Raw genomic sequence first — 21,502 nt, 5'->3', positions numbered from 1 at the left:
AAATTTGAGGAGGATTCTATCAAATAATTTAAATACAGCTAAGTTTTTAAATGACCTCTAAATTCTTCCCTGCTATGCTAACATTTTCAAAATCATGAAACAAATATGTGTAAAGAAATCACTGGAACAAACCAAATGTCAGTTGCTTGTGTATATTATTCAGTTTAAACCTTAAAATACATAATGGTCTCTACTGTTAACACTGTTAACCCAGACTAACCTACAGCTTGTAATAAGAGAGTGATAGCAAAGCAATTTGAAAATCCTCTTAAAATCTTGAAATCAAGCTATCCAGAGAATTTTAACTCACTTTATAATTGCTAGTTAAACATGAATATTAATACTCCATAATAATCCCCCCAAATAGCATTCCTTGATTATGATACAGAATGTTACTTTGCTATACTGTGTTTGATCCCCATGTTTTAAATATAATTTTGATGAGAAAGAATTGCTTAAATTTTTCTAGCAGGAAATTTTTAAAAGACTAATTTCAAATGTCTCTCAATTGTCATTTCTTTAGAAATTCACGTGATTTTCTAACAGTTTGTCAAAGAGCATGTCCCTTATTATAAGGACCCTATAATATAAAACAGAGCACCTCCTCCTACCATCTGTCTCACAAGTTGGGATTTTTGCCTAATGGGTTGTATCCAATTCAGATATTTATCAAATCTCTGAAAACCTAGCTCTTATTTAAAAAGTACTTTTTAAGTTTAAATTTTGGGGGAAATTGAATAAAATACTATGTGAATACCTTCAGTATATTTTGATATCCCAAAGTGAGACCTCAAATTAGAAACTGGAGTTATAAAAAGGAATGTGTCCATTTTCAATACATGCTTTCAAATGAAAGCCTTGCTTAAATGGTGTTAGTACAAAACACTGTCAACATGAAGCAGTCCCCATATTTAAAGTAAGTTTGATTCTAAAGTAACAAAACTGAAGAGTAAGAAGTTTGCCTCCAATGCTGGTTCTTGACCAGAAGAAAAATTAAGAAGCTCTAGATGACATCTGTGAAGATTTTGAGAGGGCCTTCAGATGCTCTGAACAGCTTCCTCAGTCTCGCCAAGCATTCTCTCACAGTTACCATGTGTAATCAAAGTGGGGCTCCCCAACCTGCTCTCCAACAATGGCCCATAAAATTGAAAGGGAAGATACCATAGAGAACACATATATATACAACAAAGTTTAGTTGAGGTTGAATTAGCTGAGCTGGAGAGTATGGGGGGGGGGGGAAGAAAAAGAGAAAAGGAGAATCTGTACATTAACGCAATCTCACCAAAGGATATCAGGAAATTCTGTACTCAACATTAAAATCTTCATAGTGCATTTTGTAAAAAAAAAAAAAAAAAGGCTTGTCTAATAAAGGAGAGAGTTGATAGAAAAGAAAATCATATGGAGAATGCATGGTAAGCATGCCATTTTGTTTCTGTCCTGCATTTCTGCCCAATACAGCATGGAGGCCGAAGCCAGACTGTCAGGTTCATATCCTAGCTTGGTCATTTGTTGGTATGGGACTTTAAGGATACTACCCATTTATTTTGTTCCTCAGTTTCTTCATGTCTACAAAGGACTAATTACAGAACCTACTCCAGAAACTTTTTTTTAAAGATTTATCTACTTTAGAGAGAGAGAGTGCACACAGGGCAGGGGGAAGGGGCAGAGGGAGAGGGAGAGAGAATTTTAGGCAAACTCCACAGAGCGCGGAGCCCAGTGCGGGCTGATCCCACCACTCTGAGATTATGACCTGAGCCAAAACCAAGAGTCGGTCACCAACTGACAGTGCCATGCAGGAGCCCCTACTCCAGAAACTCTTAAGAGCATGGTCCAGGCATCCCTCCCCCCGCCTTTAAAGCCATACACATAGTTCTAATAAAAAGCTATGTTTGATAGCCACTGGATTAGAGAAATATAAGGTTCATATAGCTTTATGTTATGGTTTTATACGGTAAAATGCCATGAATTCAAACATATACACAAACGTTTCTCAGTAATAATTTATTCTAAGAACAGATACTTCTATTTTTTTTTTAAAGATTTTATTTATTTATTCATGAGAGACAGAGAGAGAGAGGCAGAGGGAGAAGCAGGCTCCCAAGGAGCAGGGATCCTGACGCGGGACTCGATCCCAGGACTCCAGGATCATGACCTGAGCCGAAGGCAGACGCTTAACCATCTGAGCCACCCAGGCGCCCCAGATACTTCTATTTTAAATAAAGGGATGTAAAGCTTCAGGGAAATTAAGTAACAGAAGCAAATCAATGGTAGAACTTGGGGGAAAGTTTTAATTCACCTGGCAACATCCACAGTACATTATTTTATTTTTATGCTATTCATACTGTATTTTTCACATATGTACACATTTTTTTTGTGTGTGTGTCCTGTAACTCATTCTGTTACTTCTAGGCAAGAAAATTCTCAGACTCACTACATAGTAATACTCCAAAGAGGATATTTTCTTTCACTTATATATAAGGAAAATCCAATTGTGTTTTTTGTTTCCGCATCTATAAAATTAAGATATGACCATCTCTCTCATACACAGACACTTAGAAGTATTGAGACTAATCTCTGTGAAGGTGGTAGGCAAAATGTTAAAAATCAAAATCAATATACACCTGAAACTAACACTGAATGTCAACTATACGTTGATTAAAAAAAAAAAGTTTATATTCTAAATCAGTAATTAAGTTAGCTAAACCTGATGCTTACAAGGATAATGTCTCCTTTCTTGTTGTCAGACCTTTGCTTCTTCTATGGAAACAAGACAACTTCAGTGTATCACTCTCCAAAATTCTGTACCCAAAGGGAAGCTTTGTGCTCATTTCAATAGGAATTTGACTTTTGCCCTCAGTGGAACTGTCATAGCTCTTGGGTGAGATGTTCACCCTTCTAATCTCTGGAGCATTGTTCATATACTTTACTGCATTTCATTTCTGTCCTCGACTTTTAAATCAAAGTCAATAAATACAATTGTTGAACTTAGTTCTGCTCTGGTCTATCTAGTGACATTCTACTTACCTATTCTATGATTTTAGAGCCTAATAAAATTAGCTGACCATACAGGAAAGAATGGACACCTCTCAAGCAGACCTGTCAGGAAGATTCAGGCTGGGATTTACACTGTAGCAGAGTTACAAAGCTCAGAGAGGAAGATGGCCGGGTCCTACAGCACCTCACCTGGAACACTGAGAGGAATAACCAGCTAATTAGAAAAGAAGAGTCACCACTGTGCAAAATTTTAATTATGACCAATTTTATTTCATAACTGCATTGTTGGGCACTTCATGGTAGTATGTAGTTCATCCAAGATTTACGTTTGCATATTTTTCAAAAAATTCCCCAAACAATACTTTTATGCACAATGTCCTCCCAATAGTAGTCAACTTTAGAGATGATTTATACTGTAGCCTCAAGGATGCAAGAACAGTGAAACAAATCTCAATGCTGGGTAGGTCTTTACAGACACCTGTCACCCTGTCTGGCAAAATGCTCAAGATTTTCAGTCCTTTTAAACAGTTAGTCATTTAAAGCAAAAGAAATAAACTTTGGGAAAGTTCCGTTTTAACCTCTCATGTACCTTAATGCATATTAAGTTGTAGACTTCATGCAATTCATACTTGTTTGCTGTTTTAGGCATTGCTGTTAAGTACTAAATCATAACAGATTCAAGAAATCTTGTTTTGGGTATAGGATCACTGAATGGTTCTCAAAATAACCACATGGAAGTTACACTACCTGAAGGATGGTGTGTTGAGCACGCATAGAGTTCAAGTTCGGTCCTGTCCTAAACATCGCATAACCATCCAGAGGGTGGATTTGTAAGGTACCTAATTAAGGCTCTCATCTGGGAAGTGAAATAACACGGAGACAAAAGAGACCTAGAGGTTTCTCACATCAAAGAGGTAATCATTTGTGATTTTGCAACCTTTTAAGATAAAAGATTGTATATTTTAAATTACTTAACTAAAGTATGGTTTGAAGAAAACATAGCTTTCTGGATATAAAGCATCTACTTGACTTTGCTGCTCAGTACCTTGTTTAATTTTTTGGTATGTATGCATATCACATCGAGAGCTACAGATTTTCCACAGTGCTTTTCTGCCTCATTCAAGTATAATAAAAGTAGAAATCTATAGAAGCTCTAAGCTTAAACAAACTGTACATTATACAAAAATTAACTTAATTTATAGACAGTCAAGAAGTATTGGCAATGCCCTTTATAAATCTTACCAAAGATTCATCACAAAGGATATTACAATCTACATATGTGGTCATCACCATACAAATGCCATTTAGATTTATGTGGTACAGAACTGAATATTTGTTAAATGTACACATGTAGAATCAGCATTTTGCACTATATACATTTCTTTTAAAGTAACAGTATTGTCAATACTAACCTAAGGTTCAGGATTTTCTTATTGCATATTTATGGTTGCTGAGGCAGTTAGTTATGATACAATAATGCGATATCCATAATTATTTTAAATAAACAAAAACATATCTCCTGCCAACAATATAAAGAATTTTTTCTAAGATCACATAGAACATTGCTACATACAGCTTTACACAAATACTGAAAAACATGACCTTAAGGCATCTGCTAGAAAAGCAGATGTGCATATTTATATGAACTAAATTATGCAGGAAAAATATTGCACAAAATCCTATTATTTTCCAAATAAAATATGCTTCTTTCTAAATACACGATTCCCTATATCTTGACTGAATAAAAATGTTAACCAGTTTGCTCAGAACCATTCTGCCTCTTAAGTAAGCTTTAAGAAACAGACACTAACAAAGTAACGGGCTCAACACAGCAAAGACGTGGGTCCTGACACAGAATCTGTAAAAGCTATTTCCTTATATTAAGAAGTGCTTTGGGGAATTAGATTTGGGTATTCATCTCACTTTCTGAAATTTGTGTTCTGACTTAGAGTATAAACCCAGAGTCAGGGTCTTTTATGCTAAACAAATTTATTCATGAAAATAATCTTTTCCCGAAATTCCAGATTTTCTAGATGAGAAGGAAGATCCACTGCTGATTATGAGAATATTCACAGTTTTCTCCTCTTAATCAGGAGACTACCTCTTCATGTTATTTAAGAAAAACAACTAATTCATGAACATTCCTGAATCCCATTATAAGGATATTAGCACAGAATCTGAACAACAGCACTGTTAAATACACTTTTAATTTAAGAGGTGGGGACAGGGGAGGCTGTTTCTAGAGAAATGCTATTATCAAGATAAAGACAGTAAAAACTAGTTTCCATCAACATGCACCTACACCCTCAGTTAATCCTAAAGTAAGTAAAGTGGTCTAATGATTGCAAAGGAGCACCATGCCATTTTAGAGCTCTGTGCTGCCTGGTCAAAAGATTGAGCATAGTGGGGACAGAGAATCAGAGAAACAAGGACACTTAGTTTCTAAGAGCTTCTAAGTCTGTCCTTTAAAAGTAGATATCTTAAAATAGCAGCATTATTATACTTCGTTAAAATAATAAAGTTAATGAAATTAGAAGTGGTACCGTGGTTCTATACTTAGAGCATGTTTTAGATTAAGCAGCTTTAAAGGACTTTTTTTTTTTTTGGTGTTAGAACCTTGGGCTAATAACTTCTAAGCAAAATATATCATTATTATTATTAACAGAGATTTGTCATTTCTTTCCCTTTTAATTGGTTCCTTCAGAGCAGGGACTATGTTACTTAGTTTATTTCCTTATATCCCCAGTTACTGTACCTTGTATATGACTGGTACAAAGGGTCGATAAATATTTCCTAAGTGCAATGAGTTATGAACAGAAAAATCATCCTGCTATGTTTTGGTGTCTTCCTAAAATATGCTAAAGTAGGTAACCATCAAAATTTACCACTTAACAACACGTTGACCTAACAAAACAATAGCTCTTAAATTCACACATGACTCTTCTATCTCCCCCTGAAATATCATAGATGCAAAATTTAAGGACACAAAGGATAAAAGCTAGAGTGGGATTCAGGGAGAATCATGACGATTTAGAGACCACATAAAAGACTATGCACGATAGCCAAAGACTTATTCATTTATAGAACTCTGGTAGAACAGGTAAAGCTTCTTTGAAAAACAAATGCAAACAGTAGAGGAGTTTATACAAATATTTCATTTAGTTATAATAGAAAATATGAATAATAGGAGAAAATAAAATAATACTTTTGTTTCAGAATTCACCTTAATTTCACTTTATTCTCCCTATATCCACCATAATACTGGGAAGTCTAGTTTAAGAGCAGACTGAATACTCAAAATATTAATGATTTGAAATACTAATACTTTTGGATTAGTAGTCTCTTGGATACTAGCTTTCCGGATTTTTTCCAAGAATAACATGTAGAGCTTTTGTTTTTTAACAGAATATAAAAGCTGATTTTGCATGTTAGAATAAGGCACAGGTCCAGTTCAAAATACCTTGATGCAAATATACTTGGAAGTGGCCTCACGGCAACAGTCTTGTAGTCAAACATCTCATGAGGTGATCAGATGGTAGAAGAACCTACATTTCTGAGGCCACGATGTTTATTAAGCAAATGGACTAAAACTCCAATTTTACCTATGCTACACTCACAATTATCTCATTTTTCAGACTATGAATTCTGAAGGAAAACATGCATTTCAATAGTCATATTAAAAGACTTTTTCTTTTAAAAAAATCACAAAGAAATATTTGCCAAGCAGATTAGCCACCAGAGTGACCTTTTTTCCTTCTCATTTAAAACAGCTCTTCTGATAAATCTACATGCTTTGACAAAGTGAAATGGAATTTGGTAATGAGTATATAAAGGCAAAATTTGACAAGAACCAAGAGTCTTACTTTTGTGTTAATAAAATAAGTATTAAACACTTTTTTCCTTAATATACACAGACTCCCTCCTTATAAGGAAAACAAGATTTGTCTTCCTTTACAAACATGAATGAATAATTGTACCCAATAAAACATACCTGTTTAGATTTTGGAATGTAGCTTAGAAAAGAAAAAAACTTGGTCATTTTCTTTAAATTATTTAAAGACTGACCTGGATACATATTTTTAAGCAATGTTTTTAACAAATCCCCTTCTAGGGTTTTTTTTTAACTGAAAATTAAATTCTTTCAGTAAATATTTTAGGGAACAGTCCTGATGGGGCTCTTGAATGGTTTCTCAAACAACTTTTCTAAAATGACAATTTTTAAAAAATAATCACGATTGGGGATGTACAGAATATATATTGAATATACAAATACCAAATTAACTGTAACACCACTGTTTTTTTCCCCTTATTTTTTCCTGTCAATCTAGCCTATCATGAAGCAGTCAATGCATGATACCCTTCTGAGATGAATTTCAGTGTTTAGCAGTGAATTTAAGGGAGAGGAGACAAATCTCCTTTGCAGAAGGATTCCAAATAATTTTTGTAGATACTCCACCCTAAGGGAGAGGAAGCATAAAGCCCTACTCCTTAGGTGTGGGCTGTACACTGTGACTTTCTTCCAAAGACTACAGTATAGAAAGGGAGGTGGAAAAGAGTATAGAAGAAAAACCTGACAAACACCACCTCAGCTAGGTTATCAAAGTCAACATCAACATTCACAAATCATGCTGACATTATGTACCTTGGGTATGATGTAATAAAAATGACATTTTACTTCTGTAATCTTCCTCCCCCAAGCCGACAATCACAGTGTAATCATGAGAAAAACAGCAAACAAATTCTAATAGAGGGACATTCTATAATATATTCGACCAACAGATCAGTACTCTTTAAACCTGTCAGGGTCATCAGAAACAAGGAAAGTGAGAAAATATCCCAGCCAAGAGGAATCTAAAGACACATGACAACCAAATGTAATGTGGTATCTTGGATGGGATTCTGGAAGAGAAAAAAGACATTAGGGAAAACTAAGGAAATCTGAATAAAGCATGGACTATCAATATTGGTTCACTAATTGTGGCAAATGTACCATACCGATGTAAAATATTAATCATAGGGGAAATTGTATGCAAGGACATAATGGGAACTCTCTGTACTTTCTTCATAATTTTTCTGTAGATCTAAAACTTCTAAAATATAAAGTCAATTATTTTGAAAAGTAAATTTGAGATGATAAATATTTTGAATTATTAGTTAAGAAAAACAAAAAAGACAGGAACATTTCTTTATCAGGACAGTTCGTATTGCATCTGGCTTTCTGGGGCTGGATTCCTAGATAGCAAAGGCATACCGAGAGACTGAAAAAATTTTAGAATGTCTCATTTGTAAACAGAAGTCATTAATTTCACATTGTAATTCAGCACTTCATATATTTCACTGAGTGAAAGGTAAATGTGTACCTTTATACATTTTGGAAAACATGGCTGCAGTGTCCACAAGAGAGCTTTTAAACTTTGAAAAATGAATTTTGTCCTTGATTCAACGAATAGAAAAAGGCATTATTGCTCTGCAGAACACTTATAACTTATCCTTCAAAATTTACAGGTAATTCCATAAATTATTAAAGTATGCTAAATATAGGCTTAGGATTAAGGCAGTTAGTGGGCCAACAGTTTCAGCAGTTTCAGGCTAGTTTTGATAAGTTTTGATATACTGACCAGTTCATGCTCAACCAGATTAGTAGGGTTGCTACTGGTTATGTGCAAGGGTTATATCTGCATATTAGTTTAAATAAAATGAATGGCATTAAGCACCAAATACTGGGAAATCATGTTTGACATATACTTCCAATATACATACAAACTAGTACCTGATTTAAGAGCACAGTAGAAGAATCAGCTTTACATTTAAAAATCAATCAATAATATATATTCATGAGATGAATGAGTGGGGAAAATGTATGTTCCAAATGAAAAATAACTTTTAGACAGTACTAAGAACTCTCATTCCTACAAATCTGTTTACTATAGAGATTACAAGGAATTCTAAAATGTCTCCTTAGAAGTTTGGATGCAAGTGAATGACTCTTAATAGTTGATTTAAGGGTGGTTTCCACTCGTGTTTTCTTCTGAAATGTTTAAGTCTTGCTGGAAGGCAGATGTTATGTGACATAATGACACTACTTCATGAAGTAGTCCAGTATCTTCTGAAGTCTCTTTGGCTTCTTTCCCTTCTTTCTCCCAAGGAACAAAAGTAGATGAACGTCGCCCAAGGCTGGGTGTAAGCAGATCGTCTGAAATCTGGCTTAGTGTTTCTTTCTTTTCTGTTTTAGCTTTTTCATTTTCGGAAACTTCAGGTGAAGCGAGCTGTAGATCCAACACTGAAGCAGAAGCTGGCTTTTCCATGACCGCAGGCTCCCTCATATTGTCAACATTGAGGTATTTTTCATTGTTTTCCTCTTTCAGGATAAACAGAGAATCTGTCAAACCGCTGGAGGAAACCCGCTTCCGGGGAGAGGGAGGAAGGTGTTTGCCATGGAGGGCACTATCATCTTGCCCGAGATGCCACTCTGCTTGATCACCAGAACCACTGCAAAGCAGGGCCAGATTATTCTCACTGGGTGCATTGGATGTATTCTGAAAGAAGAAACAACAAATTCAGAAAAATTTTAATGAGATTATAATGTTACATGAGCATTTTTTTTCCATTTTGAAATAAAATATTAATATCTTTCAAGGCTGACAACTGGGAAGTTCCCCACAGAGGAAATACAGCATTAATTCTGAGCACCTGCAAATGGGTCTATTAACAAGAAAATACATAAACATATACAATTTTTTATTTGTCAATTATACTTCAACAAAGCTGAAAAAGTAAATGAAAAGAACCTGCCAATCCCCAGCCCCTCAAAATCCCCAAATAGACCAACTACATCAAGCGAAGTTCTGGAATTACAATCACCACAGGGTGGCCATTTACTCATACTTCCATCTCTTGTGTTTTTTAAAACATTCATTTCACTATGTTTAAAACACTCTTCATTTTTGAAGCAATATAATGAAAAAGTACTTGAATTGAGACATTTCTTAAACATATTTTTGAAGATCCAGGAAATATGGAAAAAAAGTGGGAACATTTCACACTTAAAAAATTCCCCAGAAAAGACAACTATAAAACTAGATTGTAAGAGAATATTATGGCTTGATAAAAATTTTTTTTCAATGAATGTCAATAACCACCAGAACTGGATACATAAATGGGAAAATACAGAATTCTGAAACTAGAAATAATTCTTAATGATTAAATTTTCTCATATTTTTGAAGAGTTGACTACTTCCCTGTTAGAGGCTAAATGCTTTGACCAACTAAGATTGTAACATGAGGAAATGCACACCAAAGGGTAAGAATGTTTTCAACAGATTTTTATTTATTTGAGAGAGAGAATGAGAGAGAGCATGAGAGGGGGGAGGGTCAGAGGGAGAAGCAGACTCCCTGCTGAGCAGAGAGCCCGATGCGGGACTCAATCCTGGGACTCCAGGATCATTACCTGAGCCGAAGCCAGTTGCCTAACCAACTGAGCCACCCAGGCGCCCCCTCATTTAATTTTATAGGTTGAAAAAATCAACTAACCGTAGGTTTATAATCAATATCATCCATTGATCTGAAGAAATCCAAGCTCTTCGCTGCCGCTAGCTTTCCTTGGTCTGAGCTGTGTGTGCTCAATGTGTCTAAGATTTCTCCTAGGAGGTCCATTTCGCCTGAGTAAGGGGTCTTTACTCTTGTTTCAACGGAGTCATCACTTTCATAAAAATAAGCAGAAGCTTCTTCTCCATCTTCAGAGGACAACCTGAAGGAAAAGAAAGCATGCATTAGCAGTCACACCTACACATGTATGTGAACAACATTCAATTAGTGAGAGAGTCTTAAAACCAAAGTGCTTCTCAGCGGAACATCAACAAAATGGTGAACTGGTTCATGGCCAAATTCTTTAGAGTGATGTGTGTATACCAATTCAAATACAGGAAATTTTGAGTACGTGCACTAAGAAAATACAAACAGATAGCTATGGGACCTTACTCAATCTGGAAGCAGAAGCAGCACTTTTCACACTAGTTCTGTGGGATTTGGGACATTAGCCTTAGAAATAGTAGATGGAACTTTTGGAAAGCCTGCTATAGCCTGAGTTCACTTTCAATATTTGCATGTGGTTTTCCCTTTATTTATTTATTCACTTATTTTAGAGAAGAATGCATATTCCTTTATATAGACAAAGATATACTTAATGGAAAAAAAAGACTGTCCATTTTGTCACCCCCATATAAGTTTAAGTTGTTTAAGAAAAACACTATTGTTATTGCCCTTACTTTATGGTGAAATTAATTTTTAATACTTTGTCTTAAAATTTCCTTTTCTGGTATCACCACAGATTTAAACCCCTCCCCTTCCCTACCTTGTTTTAATTGACTATTATCACTGTTGCTACCATTTAGCCTGCCCCTCTCCATGAGCAGGGTAGGGGCCCAACTTAGGTGGGCTCCTATTTCCCCTTTAACACTATTGCAGATATTTCTGTAGGCCTTACCGCTTTCCAAGAACAAGGTATTTCAGGTCTAGCTTGCTTTCCCATCTCAAGATTCATCCCCCATGAGACTCCAATGAGCACTGGTTCCTTTTGCTGAAGAACATTGCAAGAGAGCAAAATCTGATCTCTAGGAGTGCACATCCTTTGATTATCTTTTGAAATCCTAAAACGTCTGCCTTTCAGCCACAACACTTAGCAGGACAGTAAAATCCATCACGACTTACTTGCTCGCTCTCTCGTCATAGTCATCATCATACAGAGTACCATCAAGACTCCTAAGAGGTCTTTTTAAGTGTGCCTAGAGGGAGGAGTTGACCATAAATTGGCATTAGTTAAAATAAGTCTTTTTCATAAATTTTAAAGGAATAATTTGATTTGACAAGAATGCTTTTAAGAGAAATATGAATTCAGGATTTTTTAACATTACTCAGTAACTTGACAAGCTGTGCAGTAAGAAGGGGAGGGAATCAGGCAATACTGATGTCAACACTTACAGCTCAAACCAATAGACAAAAAACAAATCACTGGATTGAATACACATACACACACACACACACACACACACACACACACACACACACACACACACACACACACACACACATCTAGCCTGTCAGTCCCTGGTTTAAAAATACTTAATTTATAATCAATTATATCCCCACGCACTTACCCCTAGTTTCAATAATCAATATTTGCCAATCTTGTTTCTTTTATCTGTCTCCCCAATTATTTTAAGGCAGTACTTCTCAATACTTAATGTGCATATAAATCTCTTGGAGATCATGGTGAAAATGTAGATTCTGACTCTATTGGGTTCTAAGGATGAGGCTGGAGTTTCTGCATTTCTAACAGGCTCTTAGGTGAAGTTAGTGCTGCTGGATCTGAAAGTCCCTCACTGAATAGCAAGGTTTTGAACCGAATGCTAGACAACCTATCATTTCACCTGTAAACACTTCAATATATATCTTTAACAGATATCATTATCTTACCATACACATGAACAATTATTCTTTAACATCCTCTATTCTCAGACCATTCTCATATGCCCTTATTACCCCCAAAATATTTTAGTTTATGTGGACCAGAATCTCAACATGGCTAACACGATTTGGTTGGTATGTCTGTCAAGTCTCCTTCAGAGACTATCAGTTTCACCTTCCCCGTCCTTTGTGCCATTTGTGTCCTTGAACATGTGATTCCTATCCTCTTCTTATAAACTGGCAGTCACATCTGGAAGCTTGGTTACCCTATTTCTGATTTTTTGTTTTTCTCTGTTTTTGGTAAGAATATGCTACATGTGTTGAGATGTGTGTTTTTTTTTTTTTTTTTACTGCATCACACCGGGAGGTACATAATGTTAAGATGTCTCACTTTTGGTGGTACTAAGATCCATTAATGGCTTCAGAATTCAGGTTGGCTGATACCATCCATTATGAATTTTCTTTCACTTGATGGTTTTAGCATCCTATGATAATCCTTGGGTAAATTAATTATGCAGAAGGGGCTCCAAAATTATGTTTTTCAAAAGCATTCCTTCTATCTTTACTTGTTGGCATTCTACCAAGAGTTCTGTCCTATTAACTATTTGGCTATTCTGAAATACAAGGTGTACAGCAGAGGTAGGATAAATTCTGATGCTTTCCTTTTGTTCAACAATTTCCAGAGTAATGAGCTTATGCCTACCAATCTCTGAAGGTGAGCTGTGAGGGTTTTTAAAATGTCATCATCATTTGTATATATCTGATGTGGCTCAGCCTATCACAGTTGTTCTTGATTTTTTTAAAAGATTTATTTATTTGAGAGAGAGCATGCGAGTGCAAGAGTGTGCATGGTGGGGAGGGGCAGAGGCAGGGGGAGAGGGAAAGAATCTCCAGCAGATTGTGCTGCATGACCCAGGCGCCCCTCTTCTTGATGTCTGATCTGTCTCATTTTTTAATGATACCATGATTATGTTTTTAAAATTGTTCTTAACTCTTAGAGATATATCTTGAACATTTGCAGGTTAAATATGCTGTGCTATTTACTTCAAAAAAAGCCAGGGGTGGGCTGGGATCATGGGTAGGGCTGGTACTGAAATAAGACTGACCATACATTGATAACTGTTGAAGCTGTACTTTTGAAAGGTAGCCAGGAATTCTTTTTTTTTTTTTAAGACTTATTTATTTACTTGAGAGAGTGAGAGCGAGTGGGAGGCACAGAGAGAGAGACAGAGAGAGAATCTCAGGCAGATTCCATGCTGAGCATGGGGCTGGACGGCGGGGCTTGAACTCACAACCATGAGTTCATGACCTGAGCTGAAACTAAGAATCATATGCTCAACCAACTGTGTCACCCAGATGCCCCATGGTATCTAGGAATTCTTATAAGCTTCTCTTTACTTTTACATGTTTGAATTATGTAAAGTGTTTTATCCACAATAAAATAATTTGTTTTTTTTTAAATGGTCCCATCTTTGGTCAGTGTTAGCCCATTCAAGTTGTTTCCTGTGTCCTTTTTTTTTAAAAAAAAAGATTTATTTATTTATTTATTTGATGGAGAGAGAGAGAGACAGCAAGAGAGGGAACACAAGCAGGGGGACTGGGAGAGGGAGAAGCAGGCCTTCTGCTGAGCAGGGAGCCCGATGTGGGGCTCGATCCCAGGACCCTGGGTTCATGACCCGAGCTGAAGGCAGACGCTTAACGACTGAGCCACCCAGGCGCCCCTCCTGTGTCCTTTAAACATGGTCTCAGAAGCTCTTTAATAAGCTTCTTGCTTTTGGCCTAACATAATGTCTCATTACAACTTACATATTTTCTGCATCAGACCTGGAATCAGCCACTCCCTATAGGAGTTTAGTTCTTTTAAGTAGGAGATGACATTTAAAGGCCAGATCTGGGTGCTATGGGTGCCCACGGCAGCAAACCATGTTTCTGAATGGATGGCAGCAAAGCTGAATTTGGAGACTTGAATTATTATATCATCAGAGGACTAACTTTCTGTCTTCCGATTCTGATCTCCCAATCTAGACAACTGTTTTCTTCTATTGCAGCCATAAAGAATAAGCAAATCTCTGGAATCTATGGTCCTGGATCCTTACTCCACCTCATCCTCTTTGCCCATGCTGAGAGTGGTAGGAAGGAAAGAATGAGTAGAGAGAAACATGTTTTTGTAACCCCTGGTGGAATGTGTAGTGAGTTTCTCCATGAGTTTGGTGATTAGCTATGTACTGCGGTCTATAACTGTAATAATCATTTTACGATAAGTTTAAGGTATATGAGTCAAAAAGAAATTTGAGAAATGGCCTAGGCACACAACTGTCACTTACAGTATTATTTCTGAAGGGAAAACACATTTCATCCACCCCCTCCAAAACTCACAAAATATAGTACAATTCTTTGTTTCTAAAAACAAGTCATTATTATTACATTGACATCTGTATATGCTTACCATTATGCCAGGTAGGGGTCATGCATTCAATTATTACAAGAAAAAAAATCAGAACTAAAACCAAACAAAACTACGAGAGAGCTGAGACTTCATGCTGCTACTTAAAAAATCACTATTGACTATTTAAGAATTATTACAAGATATTATATGCATAGCTTAATATTTATGTTTGTAAATACTTTGGAAAGCACTCTAATATACACATGCAGTGGGGCTGGGGTCTAGGAATACAGAGTTGAGTTAGGCTGAGTCTCTGCCATTAAGTAGCTTAGAGTCTAATGAACCCCATGGTCAATCTGGAGGTATACCACAGAGGCTACATAATTTACTCAAGATCATACACCTTATCAAGAACAGGAACCACAGCCAATGTCCTTCTCTGCTGTGTTGCTAGGCCCTTGTTCATTTTCTTTCAGAAGTTACTTTTATATTCTACATCTACTGGAGATTCTCAGTTGTTTTATTCTGTGTTGTTGTTAACCACAACTTTTTTTATGAAGCTACTCACATAAGCTTCACAAATATGTTTGAATTTGGTTTTTTATTTCCTAGCTAGGTGAGGGTTCTGTCAATTTCTAAATAGGGATGTTGTTAAATGGTATATCTTGTAATGAATTTTCACAATAGAGTTAAAATCAGAAATACAACTGATTAGTATAATATTGTCCTTTCTATGCGTGTTAATATCTGTACTATCAATACTCTCAGTACACTTACAAGTTGTTTGGCTGTCTGAAATAAGCTCCTAATTAGTAGTTATTGGATATATATCAGGCAGTAGGAACTGCAATCTCCCTATATGAAGTGACGATGTACAAACACATAGTCAATGTGTCAATGCTTGATGACATAAAATTATATAATTGGTTAAGGTCACACAAGAAAAACAAAGGGAGAAAAAAGTTACAATTTGATTAACATTCAAGGTAGAGAAAAATGGCAGCTTATGTAACATGAGCACCATGAGTTTCTAAGCTTTTATGAACCCAGATTATCCCCACATTACTGTTTCCAGCGGATTGGGACTCAGGCACTATGCTTTCAGGGGAAATAAAGGATTGTTTCCACTATGCCAGAACACACAACAGAGGGCAAAAAGACCTGGCCACAATTTTGTAAATAGAAGTCTTTTATGGATAATTGGTAGCAAATAAGCTTAGACTGCAGAAAATATATTGTGTATTCTTTAGGGTAGTAATACATAGCCAATAACAGTACATCTTTACCTGGGTTCATAAATCACAGATATATTGTTACTGAAAACCTGCACACTAAACAGAAAGTGAAATATAAATAAGAAAGAGAAAAGTAATCTCAATACACAGAATAAAAATAAAATACATACACTTTTTTTTAATACAACTGACCTTTGGGAAGAAGTATATATTTTAATTGTTTTAACTATAACAGTAATAAGCAGATGCAAATGAGTTTTGTATATTATATATATTCAGAGAAAAACTTTCTATTTCAGATCTGGATAGAAATCTCAAAGAAAGAAGTGTCCAACAGGAAAGTTGTTAGGGGCAATAAACACTTTCATCATAAATGATTACCTCCCACTCCCTGAGATAAGCGCCAAGACAGTCATAACATGGCCTGTGGTTAGGGACAGATGCTTTTTTTTAAAAAAAAAAAACAACGATTATGAAGTGATTAAGAGATAAAGATATACGCAGTCAACATGGTAAAAAATATTGAAGAGAAGGAAAAAAGTAAGTGGATTCCCAAGGAGAAAAAAACACCTTAAAAATATTTTTTCAAAGATCTGCTGGATGATGTGACATCCTGCATGCACGTGGAAACTCGGCAGACTGCAGGGCAAGCCGGCCACCGTCTGGGTGTCTGCTCTTTGCCATTATTTAGGTTCCTCTCTTTTCTGCATTTTGAAATGTGTATAGTTTTTTTCATAACTTTTAAAAAAAAGATGTATTTATTTATTTGAGAGAGCAAGTGGAAGGGCAGAGGGATAGGGAGAGAGAGAATCCCAAGGAGATTCCCTGCTGAGCCCGGAGCCTGACACAGGGCTCCATCTCCCCACCCTGAGATCATGACCTGAGCTGCAATCACCAGTCAGACACTGAACTGACTGAGCCACCCAGGTGCCCCCATAACTTTTTATAGAAAGGTAAAGAGACTTTTTCTTTTCTGGTCAGAATACCAATAATAGTCTGGTTTTTAAAATTTATTGCCACAAGGGACAGAATTATAATGCTGTTTTTTGCTGCCTCCAATCTTTAGGATGTGTTAATGGACTGGGATGACATTTTTTGGGTGTCCACAAAGTTAGCCACCAGCCTCTTTTAATCATAAAATTCAATCTTTTCAGGTTCTGATATTTTAAAACATGATTACAGTTGTAGGAAATGAAGGTAATAATAAAGTCACACAAAAAGAAAACAGTTACATTGTACACATTTTAGCACATGGCATCACATTGATCTTTATAATCTCAGGCAAAAATCCCTTAGTCTGTTATTTGTTTAATGGATATTGATACCAGTAATCAAATCTAACTTAGAAATTAATAAATTCACTTAAGTAACACTTTATTTAGATAAACAATACTCTCATAAAAATGCACACATACGGTTTTTGCCAAATGAAATGCAACCATTTCAACCATTAAAATATCTTACCATACACATGGTAAAAATACAGCTAAAATTAATTAAGAGGCTATCTCTCCATCCTTAAAATCAGCATCACACAGTTCTATTTTTAAAACCTAAATATACACTTGCCAGAATATGCCTCAATGTTCCTTTTGTAAAAAACCTTGTATCTAGTAATTTTACTCCCTTGATTGATTAAAAGCATTAATTTCCCTCAAGGTAAAAGTCCAACTTCTTGGCATTAAGAAGAGACTCCCAACCAAACATGGTCAAGACCTATCTTTTTGCTTTTTCTTTTTGTTCTTCTCCCCATGTCCAACTGGCCACCACCTAATACTTTACCCACAGCAAATGACTTAGTTCTCATATAGAATTCACTGTTATACCATTGCACACATTTGTCAGAATTTACCTTCGCTTTCTTCTTTACTAAAAACAAAAACAAAACAAAAACAAAAAACAGTCCTACTTATTCCTCAATATGTAACGCAAATGTAACCTCTGTAAAGCCTTCCTATACCTGCCCTTTATGTAGCCACATATTTGGCAAACATCTGGCCAATGGATTAATCATATTGTATTACTTGTTTATGTATCTGCTTGCACAATTGTACCCTGAGCTTTCGATAAGTGAAAGCCACATCTCATGCTTCTTTGTGACTTTTGGGCTCTTTTGTATGACTTCTCCTGCATGGAAAACAGTGGTATGCATATAATAGGTGCTTACTGGATGTTTGTGGAATAAAGAGATGCCAAAAAGTCAGAGAAAAATGAGATGTATCTGCTGCTTTATTTTCAGGGAGTGCAGAGTAGCAGTTTTTAGTTGGTTTTCAAGAAATATTTGTTGAAGGAAACAAACAAAAAGATAAATAACTTTCTTCATTTTGCTCTTCATTTATCAGGTCTTGCAAGTCCAGGCCCTTGGCCCTTGCCCACTTCATTCACTTTGTTCTAATCCACAAGGCATTGCCACAGCCTTCTTTCAATCCCTTATATTTGCCCTGACTTGTTCCACCACAGGACCTTTGCACATGTTGATTCCTCTCCCTGAAAAGCTCTTTTCTTACATTTATTCCCTGTTCCTATCCCCACTCTGTCTGTACACATCTGTTCTCATTTGAAAATCTAAGTCTCTATTATCCTGCTTTGTAGAATGCTACAGCCTCTAAACTGCTGACAGATCTTTTAAAAGGCAAACTTAACAATACTACACTCCTCTTTAAATAAATCCAATGGTTCCTTACAATTTTGAGGATAAATCTCATCCTCCTTACTTTTGCCCAGAAGAACCTGGCTAAGTTAGTCTCTCTGAAGTTTCCATTTGCTATACAGATGTCTGCTCCCACACTACCAAGCCCTCTTCCTTGCTTGTGTGCTTCCCAGTTTCTTCTGCCTCTGTCCTACACATGTGTTGATGTGTCTACCAGAACTTCCCTCTCCATGGTGTTTCCCCTCTTTTTCTAATTATCTTTCATGCCTTAGCTCATGAATTCCCTCTTCAAGAAATATTTCCTCATTCATCAATCAATTTATATGCCACCTACAGTACCTGTACACATATTTCTCATGGGACTTGTCCATCCCACTGTACTATGGTCATGGTTAAATTCTCTCTCTCCCACTGTACAGGAGATTCTTGATGGCAGGTATCTTGCTAATTTACCTCTCATACCCTCACCAAGCACACGTGGGGCACATATTAGTGTCAGAAAAACTGTAAAAGACATTGAAAGGAACAAAAGATTATGGAGTGTCCTATCAGTAGAATTCTGGATGTTGTTTAGAAGCCTTTGTGGGGTTATTTGATTCTATAGTAATCTGCATTTTGCATTGTCTTTATCTACCTTGCCAGGATACAAATGCACACAAATCATGCAACCAAGTAGAAGTTAGGATAAGCCACTATTATGAAACAAAGGTTGGCTATATTTATGGGGCCAGTGGCTACAATGCCTTCCCAGGAAAACATGCCTGGTGTCTGTCTGACAGAGTCCAGCTTTACAAGTGCCTTTCTGAGCAAGTCAGGGAACAACAAATCTGGAGAACTTTGAGAAATTCACCCTAATTTATAGGCATTTCAGATAGAACTTATGGTGGAAAGATTTCTTGGGTTTGGTTTCCTAGCCTCAGGATATGAAATAACAGACTTTTTACAAGCCCAAACTGAGATTTCTTACGAAAACTTCCAGAAAGGAGCACCTGGGTGGCTCAGTCAGTTAAGTGTCCGACCCATGATGTTGGCTCAGGTCATGATTTCATGGGTCGTGGGATGGAGACCTGTATCAGGCTCCACGTTCAGCGGGGAATCTGCTTGGGATTCTCTCTCTCTCCCTTTCCTTCTGCCCCTCCCTCCACTCACTCTCTCTGTCTCTCTCTAGAATAAATAAATCTTTAAAATAAATAAATAAGAAAAGAAAACTTCCAGAAAGAAATAAATTCTCTGGCCTTAAAGCTGGTCAATACTGCATGGCTATAGATCTATAAAGCAAAGTCAAGGAGACTTATATGGTGAATTATCATTCTTACTGCTCCAATATAAATAATAGAACAAACCTAATGAGAACAGCCTTCCTTTTTTGATCAAAAATAATCTTCGAGATTATTATTACAGGGAAAACTGTAAAAGATTTTGAAATGTGTCCTTTCAAAGGAATGTTGGCTGTCGTCTAGCATTCCTTTCCAGGATTATCTGATACTAATGTGGTCTGTACCATTCATAGTCCCTGACTATTTGTAACCTTACAGGGACAGAAGTCAACCCATGGAGGACTGGTGGCAATGCAGCAGCTTCATGTCCATAGAGATACAATTTTGTCCAGTGAAGTACAATTATGGTGTAGATATCAATGGTTTTGGTATCCGTTACCATATACACTTCAGTATTCCTAAGTGTCTGTTCTTCAGATTATCTGTTGTATCAGCTTTTAACATCTTACTATTTCCCTCACTAGGTAATGAACAAAATAAAATAAGGGAGTTATGTAAAATTATTCTTTAAAGTAGGCATTTATTGTTTCCTGAATAAATAAATACCTCCATACATAGTAGGTAGTTTCTGTTGAGTATTTAAATGAATTAAAAAACTGATAAACTATATAATGCAAAGAACTATCCTAATTGACTTAAGCATTTTCAGTGTTCATGAGGTACAGAAAATCATTATATTCATTTGTTCATTCAACAAAGATTACAGAAATACTATCTATGTGCTAGGCATTGGGTTTTAGGCTAGGGTACAATGATGACTGAGAACAAGGCTCCCTGCCCCCACGTAGATTAAATTCTAATAAGTTAAAAATAAATTAAATTAAATAGCTATAAAATAAACATTAAAGTACGACTGTAATAATTTGTACTAAAGTATGATTTCTTTGAGGAATTTGATCTAGTTGGGGAAATCAAGGTAAGTCTTTCCCTGAAACATGTTTGAATTGAGCCCTAAAAGGTGAATAGGTGTTAAGTAGATGATAAGAGAGAACAAGATGTGCAAAGGCCCTGTGGTGGGACGATCACAGCATATATAATGGAATGAAAGGCCACTATCAGAGCACTGTGGGTTAAAACCTGTGCTGGTGCACAGGGCTCTTTAAGGGTGCATTAATTTTGCAATTACCCTTTTGATCACTAGATGGCAGGTAATATACTAGGAAGGCAAAAGACTGGATAAATTTAAATTTATGGAGGGTTGTAAGGAAATGGGGGAGATAAGAGGATCTAGCAAGAAAAGGTGGGAGATGAAAAATTGGTTGGGGTGGGGGCACAGGTAGGCTCTGATAATGGAGAGTAACAGAAAGCCAATTATTGTTTTATTTTCCTTCAACAAATATTTGAGAACCTACTGAAAGCTGCTATTGTACATTCCTTAAAATAAGGTAGTAACCACATCTCAATTTTAAAAAATTCTTAGCATCTCTCCATTCCACAACAATCCATGAAACACCAGTTACCCATGCTACTGTCTTCCATACTGTGAGGCATAGTAAAG

The 21,502-nt window shown here is 36.2% G+C and overlaps 1 protein-coding gene across 1 annotated transcript in view; it reads right to left on the bottom strand.

Moving 5' to 3' along the window:
- Positions 1–3,242: 3,242 nt before the first annotated feature.
- Positions 3,243–21,502, bottom strand: part of DENND1B (DENN domain containing 1B) — a 267,164-nt gene continuing 248,904 nt past the window's right edge. Inside the window, exons 20-22 of the mRNA XM_028120237.2 lie at positions 11,701–11,774; positions 10,525–10,741; positions 3,243–9,530 (exon numbers count right to left, since the gene is read on the bottom strand). Of these exons, the coding sequence (XP_027976038.1) occupies positions 8,994–9,530; positions 10,525–10,741; positions 11,701–11,774 (828 nt within the window). The 3' untranslated portion in view covers positions 3,243–8,993. The remainder of the gene's footprint in view (positions 9,531–10,524; positions 10,742–11,700; positions 11,775–21,502) is intronic.

This window comes from Eumetopias jubatus, unplaced genomic scaffold (assembly GCF_037043125.1).
Source record: "Eumetopias jubatus isolate StellerSeaLion01/CBP00866 unplaced genomic scaffold, mEumJub1_p1.0 scaffold_12, whole genome shotgun sequence".
NCBI lineage: Eukaryota > Metazoa > Chordata > Mammalia > Carnivora > Otariidae > Eumetopias > Eumetopias jubatus.
Note: the sequence above shows the minus strand (reverse complement) of the source record. Positions and strands in the feature narration are given on the sequence as shown.